This window comes from Camellia sinensis, chromosome 4, assembly GCF_055761805.1.
Source record: "Camellia sinensis isolate YWXY chromosome 4, ASM5576180v1, whole genome shotgun sequence".
Classification (NCBI taxonomy): Eukaryota; Viridiplantae; Streptophyta; class Magnoliopsida; order Ericales; family Theaceae; genus Camellia; species Camellia sinensis.
In genome coordinates, this window is record NC_138964.1 from 164949191 (window position 1) to 164956727 (window position 7537).

Here is a 7537-nt window from a genome sequence, read left to right on the forward strand (position 1 = left end):
CTCCCACAAGTCTCTCGTACCTAGGTGGTCGTGTGTGCCAAGTTTCGTGCTAAACTGACGCCGTTTGGTGATTTTGGGGCGTTAACACCTCGAATTCAAGTTTCTTAAGGAACTAGTTTGCCTAAAGTGAAATTCGGCTCTAACTCCCAAACCGGGAACCCGATTTGAGCCCCATCTTCTCCCAAAAGTCTCTCGTGCCTAGGCGGTCGTGTGTGCCAAGTTTCGTGCTAAAGCGACGCCGATTGGTGAATTTGGAGCATTAACATCTCGAATTTAAGTTTCTTAAGGAACTAGTTTGCCTAAAGTGAAATCCGACTCTAACTCCCAAACCGGGAACCCGATTCGAGCCCCGTCTTCTCCCACAAGTCTCTCGTGCCTAGGTGGTCGTGTATGCCAAGTTTTGTGCTAAACCGACGCCGTTTGGTGATTTTGGGGCATTAACTCGTCGAATTCAAGTTTCTTAAGGAACTAGTTTGCCTAAAGTGAAATCCGGCTCTAACTCCCAAACCAGGAATCCGATTCGAGCCCCGTCTTCTCCCACAAGTCTCTCGTGCCTAGGCGGTCGTGTGTGCCAAGTTTTGTGCTAAACCGACGCCGTTTGGTGATTTTGGGGCGTTAACACCTCGAATTCAAGTTTCTTAAGGAACTAGTTTGCCTAAAGTGAAATTCGGCTCTAACTCCCAAACCGGGAACCCGATTCCAGCCCCGTCTTCTCCCACAAGTCTCTCGTGCCTAGGCGGTTGTGTGTGCCAAGTTTCGTGCTAAACCGACGCCGTTTGGTGATTTTGGGGCGTTAATACCTCGAATTCAAGTTTCTCAAGGAACTATCTTGCCTAAAGTGAAATTCGGCTCTATCTCCCAAATTGGGAACCCGATTCGAGCCCCGTCTTCTCCCACAAGTCTCTCGTGCCTAGGCGGTCGTGTGTGCCAAGTTTCGTGCTAAACCGAGGCCGATTGGTGAATTTGGGGCATTAACACCTCGAATTTAAGTTTCTTAAGGAACTAGTTTGTCTAAAGTGAAATCTGGTTCTAACTCCCAAACCGGGAACCCGATTCGAGCCCTATCTTCTCCCACAAGTCTCTCGTGCCTAGGCGGTCGTGTGTGCCAAATTTTGTGCTAAATCGACGCCGTTTGGTGATTTTGGGGCATTAACTCTTCGAATTCAAGTTTCTTAAGGAACTAGTTTGCCTAAAGTGAAATTCGGCTCTAACTCCCAAACCGGGAACTCGATTCGAGCCTCGTCTTCTCCCACAAGTTTCTCGTGGCTAGACGGTCGTGTGTGCCAAGTTTTGTGCTAAACCGACGCCGTTTGGTGATTTTGGGGCGTTAACACCTCGTATTCAAATTTCTTAAGGAACTAGTTTGCCTAAAGTGAAATTCGGCTCTAACTCCCAAACCGGGAACCCGATTCTAGCCCCGTCTTCTCCCACAAGTCTCTCGTGCCTAGGCGGTCGTGTGTGCCAAGTTTCGTGCTAAGCCGACGCCGATTGGTGAATTTGGGGCATTAACACCTCGAATTTAAGTTTCTTAAGGAACTAGTTTGCCTAAAGTGAAATCCGGCTCTAACTCTCAAACTGGGAACCCGATTCGAGCCCTGTCTTCTCCCACAAGTCTCTCGTGCCTAGGTGGTCGTGTGTGCCAAGTTTTGCGCTAAACCGACGCCGTTTGGTGATTTTGGGGCATTAACTCCTCGAATTCAAGTTTCTTAAGGAACTAGTTTGCCTAAAGTGAAATCCGATTCTAACTCCCAAACCGGGAACCTGATTCGAGCCCCGTCTTCTCCCACAAGTCTCTCGTGCCTAGGCGGTCGTGTGTGCCAAGTTTCGTGCTAAATCGACGCCGTTTGGTGATTTTGGAGCGTTAATACCTCGAATTAAAGTTTCTTACGGAGCTAGTTTGCCTAAAGTGAAATTCGGCTCTAACTCCCAAATCGGGAACCCGATTGAAGCCCCGTCTTCTCCCACAAGTCTCTCATGCCTAGGCGGTCGTGTGTGCCAAGTTTCGCGCTAAATCCGGCTCTAACTAGTCCCGTCTTCTCCCATAAGTCTCTTAACTTAGAATGTAAAGAATGCAAAGATACATTTTATACCTGATCTTCTGGTCGTGGTGTATATGGATTCTCGTCTTCTGCAGATTTCCTAAATTCCCGGTGGCCACTCAATGCATCAGGAACCTATGATAGTCAATGCATAATGTGTTAATCATATTCGAATTCTATACATAAACTTGAGTGAAAATTGAACTATCAAACAATTTAATTTATATGGAACCTGTCTGTTGGGATCCACACTCGCCCCCTGTGACACAAGGGCCATCATCTCAGCTCTCATCTGCTGTAAATATGTAGAGAACTTTGCTTGCAGCTCCTCTCTCAACTCATCCCTTAGCTCTGCACGAACCTGCTGCGTGATCTGATCAATAGTCAATGGCTGGGGTGTTGACTGTGATGGCCCAGCACCATCTTTATACACCGCTCTCCGAGGCACAATTCTCCCGTATGTGGGACAATATCCATGTCCGTCATGACCTATCAACTCATGAAAAATGGCATTCCTAGCCTCCAAAGTCCGACCATCCTCAGGTAGCATAGAGAGTTGACGATTAAACTCATCCTGTATTGAATAAGACATACAAGTATATGCCAAATTAAGATGGTTGACACACAAAAAATAAACTTTAAATACAATCAAAGGTGTTTGGAAACTACCAAGGTCTGGATAACCTCTGGGTCATCTACTCTACGTGTCATAAGCCAAACATTCATCTTATCAGTAGACTCCCCCTTACTGGTCATCTACATTTTTTTAGAAATATGAAAATTAGAATCCAAATAATTTGCAAATATACAATGTTTATTTATATACAAAAATAAAACAATAAAATGTAAACCTCATGCCGTATCTGAGAGAAAGTAGTACGCCCTGTGGTATGAGCTATGCCGTGAGCTCGCCGATTTTTAGCGTTCCTACTTGTAATTTTCTATAACAGATTCAACAAATGTAAGTATGTGAATATGATTTGTATGTTTACATATCATAAATATAACTTATTTGTATACCTCAGCATCGGAAGTACGCCAATACTCCACAAGTTGTTCCCACTGGCTTGGCACAATGCGCATAGGAATATCATCCTTCAGATTAGGATCAGAACTTCTAGGCTTGAAATACTTAGCCTTAATCTTGTTCTTGTGATCCTTCCATATGCTGTTGCAGTTTTTCATGCAGATTGGCTTGTACTCCTCTGGACATATATTCAAATTGTCCTATAAAACACAATTTCAAAGTTTAAGGCTAAGTATAACACAATTTTGGAATTCGAATTTGTGGACAAAAATATACTTTTACCTTCACATCCTTCCAGATAGCATCAACAATATCATCAGGCACATTGTTCCAGTCAAGAAAAGTAAGAGGAACAATGTTACCATTCCGCACAATAATGCCAAGTTGTGTAGTTAACTTAGCCACGTTATCCCCTATTGGGCAATAATTTTCTTCAAATTGTATGTCCAGCTTTTTACCAGTACCCCACTCTTTAATGCCCTTGGCACATCCTCTACCACGCCTAATCGAGGTTGATGAAGAACTAACATGACCTGCAAGATACAATAACAATAAACAATATGCAATGGTAATAAACAAATGCAAATTTAAATAATGTGAATACAAATCATATCAAATAAACCTGAGGTGGGCTGTGAAGAAGTCGAAGGGTCTGCAAAATACAATGAGAATAAACAAGTTATATATAATGAACATAAATAAATGTATGTTTAAATAATTTTCATACAAATCAAAGCAAATTTATATACCTGCGGATGACTCACAAGCTGATGATGATAGCTGCTGTGGTGCCACTGATGGTGGACGCACCGATGGTAGGCATGGAGGCTGAGTACATGGTAACTGCTGTGGTGCCACTGATGGTGGTCGATACGGTGGTACTAATGGCCCCTCAGATGGTGGTGGCACTAATGGCCCCTCCGATGGTGGCCAATGTGATGCCTCCTCTGATGGTGGTGCTACTGATGTCCTGTTGTGTAGCACATTAGACATCATGCGCCGGGGATGATCAGGCTTCCTCTTCCTTCCCATAATAATCTGCAAGCAATATAACATTAATTGACATTAGAAACATAGACAATGGTTTGTCATCAACTATAATATGACATTAATTGAACTAATACAATTACAAAGACAAAGTAAATTAAGAAATTGATGATTAACTATAACCTTGGCCTTAATTGAATTACTAATTTTGATTAAATATCAGCCTATTTGAACATCAACTGTTTCCCCTTCTGCGGCTTCCCTCACCCAACTAACTTCTTCATCACGAAGCATTATATTTTCTTCCAATTGTTGGCTCATGTATGGCTCGATTTGTGGATCAGTCGAACTCATATCAAATAAACCTCTTTGAGACATCTTCACCACGACTTGCCAGTCTGGTTGTAACGGGTCTGCAACATACCAAACTTGCTCTGCTTAGGACGCCAAGATGAAAGGTCCATTGGTAATTCGATCATCTCGGTACAACAAATGATTGAAGTTCACTAACATGAAATTGAAGACATCTTCTTTCTTTCCGTGAATGTTGTCAATCCAATCACACTTAAACAACACATGTTTCTTCTCATTGGAATATCGAATCTCAATAATATCTGTCAATTGTCCATAATAGTACACAGACCCCACACGAGGATTCTTGTCTTTTCGACTAGCATAACTTATAGTATCTACCTTCAAAGCTACACCACAATTTTGTGTGGCTCGACGATCATCCATGGCCTTTACTCGATACCGAAACCCATTCAGTATATACCCATTGAACCTCCTTGCCAAGTTATGAGGACCATTTGCCAATAGAATAATCTCTTCAGAAAATATGACATCAGTAGTCCTTCGCAAAGTTTGGACCTATTTAACACGAAAATGTAAAATTTAAAATGTAACATGAAAATATGACATCAGTAGTCCTTCGCAAAGTTTGGACCTATTGGATGAATACCCGTCGGAAACTCTGACTTCCTTCAACACTTTCAAGAACAAATCTTACTCATCCTTGGTCATCGTGAATTGTGCTGGTGGTAAATAGGCTTTATTCGACCCTCTTAACTGCAAATGTAGGGGTTTTCTAATATTCATATCTTGTAAATCACGCCGAGCATTAACACCATCCTTCGATTTTCCTGCAACCCCTAATATTGTCCACAACACATTGTCACAAACATTATTCTCTATATGCATCACATCGAGGTTATGTCTTATTCGATTGTGCTCCCAATATGGCAATTCATAAAAGATACTCTTTTTCTTCCAACTATGGGTGCGATGTCCAGCTTTCTCCTTCTCTACCTGTCTCCTATGCCTCTCCTTAAGGTCATCCCTCTTGTATTGGGTTAAAATACCCTCAGATTCTAATTGTAGCAACATCTCAGTTCTAGACAACAATTTTGGTTTGAGTCTAACTTCCCGACTACCATCAAATGATACTTTATCCTTCCAGAATTTATGGCCAGTAGGTAAAAATCTGCGATGACCCAAGTATGATTGTTTCCTACTATGCTTCAACCAACACGATATAGTTTCCTTATTGCAACAAGGACATGCATATTCGCCTTTAGTGCTCCATCCTGACAAGTTTGTGTATGTAGAAAAATTACTAATTGTCCACAGTAAAGCTATATGCATTTGAAACATTTGATTTGTTGTTGCATCAAATGTTGACACACTCTCATTCCATAGTTCTTTCAACTCCTCAATCAACGGTTGCATATACACATCAATCTTGTCACCAGGTCCTTTCGGGCCGTCAATAAGCACGGATAAAATTAGAAATGGTTGCTTCATGCACATCCATGGCGGCAAGTTGTATGGAATGAGCACAACAGGCCAAGTGCCATGAACTATGTTCATCGTCCTGAATGGGTTAAAACCATCAGATGCTAAGCCAAGCCTTACACTTCGGCAATCATTACTAAAGTCAATATTCCGATGGTCAAAATCTTTTCATGCAAGGGAGTTAGCAGGATGCCTGAAGACACCATCATCAGTTCGTTCATCTGCATGCTATCTCATGAACTTGGCCGTCTTGGATGACATAAACAACCTCTGCAACCTTGGCTTTAAAGGAAAATACCTCATTTGTTTTGCAGCTATTTGTTTGCCACCTTTGTTAGGACCATTTGAACCACCATCACCATTTGATTTCCAGCTAGAACTGTTGCATATGACACATTTATCAAGATTGGCGTCCTCGTTTCGAAACAACATGCAACTGTTGGGACATGCATCCCACGTCTCATACGTGAAGCCCAAATCTGTTGTGACCTTTTGAGCTTTATAATATGAGTCCGGGAGTTTCACACCCAACGGGAACGCCTTATTCAATAACTCAAGCAACATGTCAACAGACTTGTCTGTCCACTGATTAAGCACCTTCAAATGTAGAAGTCGAACAATGAATGACAAAGATGTGAACTTCTGACAACCCGGATACAATTCACTTTGTGCATCTTGAAGAAGTTTGAAATACTTTGCAGTCTCTGCATTTGGACCGAGCTGGGGTTCAGATGCATGGGGATCAGGCCTCTGTGGTTCATCACCCTCTACACTTGTACCGGCATGTGGATTTCCCATAGCCCTTTGTATCATTCCAATCATATCATCCCCAATGTCTAAATTAGCTAATGTTTCATTCTCTCGATTACCATGCAGAGATACGTAAGATTCCCCATGATTAATCCAATGTTTGTATTTTTTAAAAAAACTATTCAAAATCAGATGCTCCCGCACACCCTCTCGTACAAAATAGTATCGATTCTCACACTTCCTACACGGACAACTGATCATCGAACCTTCAACCCTATTGGTGTAGGCAAACACAAGGAATTCATCAATCCCATTAATGTATTCGCTCGACATTCTATTTGACAAATCAATCCAACTCTTATCCATCATCTGTACACATCCACAAAAATATCTCACCAAAGTAACTCTAAATATAATACCTACGCAAACCAAGTAAATGATATCATTCCTCTCCGCAAACCAAGAAAGAGGGAAGACAATAAACCAAAATCAAATTCCTACATTAAACAATACTTAAATGGATTAACCCTTTCTTTTTACTTCTTTATTCGAGGTGGGAAGAGAATACCACTCCCCAACTTAAAACTTTGTTGATAAATACCATAAGCATCTCCAAAACTACTCTTTATTTCAAAGTCTAATAAAAATGTTTTCAAAGTCTAATCGCATCTCTAGAACTAAAATTTTAATTAATTGCTTACATCTGACAATATGTTTTTCTTGTTTTTCAAAAGTGAAAATTATTTTTTACCCAAATAAATATATTTTTTATTGATTACAAAAAATAAATAAATAAATTGTCATATTAAACGTCAAAAAATACAAAAAATACAAAAAAAAAAAAAAAACCTAATAAACAGAATAAATAAGTGAAAATATTTTCAAAGTCTAACCACATCTCCATAACTAAAATTTTAATTAATCGCTTACATTTACAATT

At 40.8% G+C, this 7537-nt stretch overlaps 1 protein-coding gene across 1 annotated transcript; it reads right to left on the minus strand.

Moving 5' to 3' along the window:
• Window positions 1–2441: 2441 nt before the first annotated feature.
• LOC145823492 (uncharacterized) lies at window positions 2442–3443 on the minus strand. Its single transcript, XM_082922998.1, has 3 exons — window positions 3060–3443; window positions 2891–2980; window positions 2442–2795 (listed from the first exon to the last, which is right to left on the minus strand). The coding sequence occupies exons 1-3, from the start codon at window positions 3222–3224 to the stop codon at window positions 2688–2690; spliced, it is 363 nt and encodes a 120-aa protein (XP_082779124.1). The 5' UTR covers window positions 3225–3443; the 3' UTR covers window positions 2442–2687.
• Between the last annotated feature and the right edge of the window lie 4094 nt (window positions 3444–7537).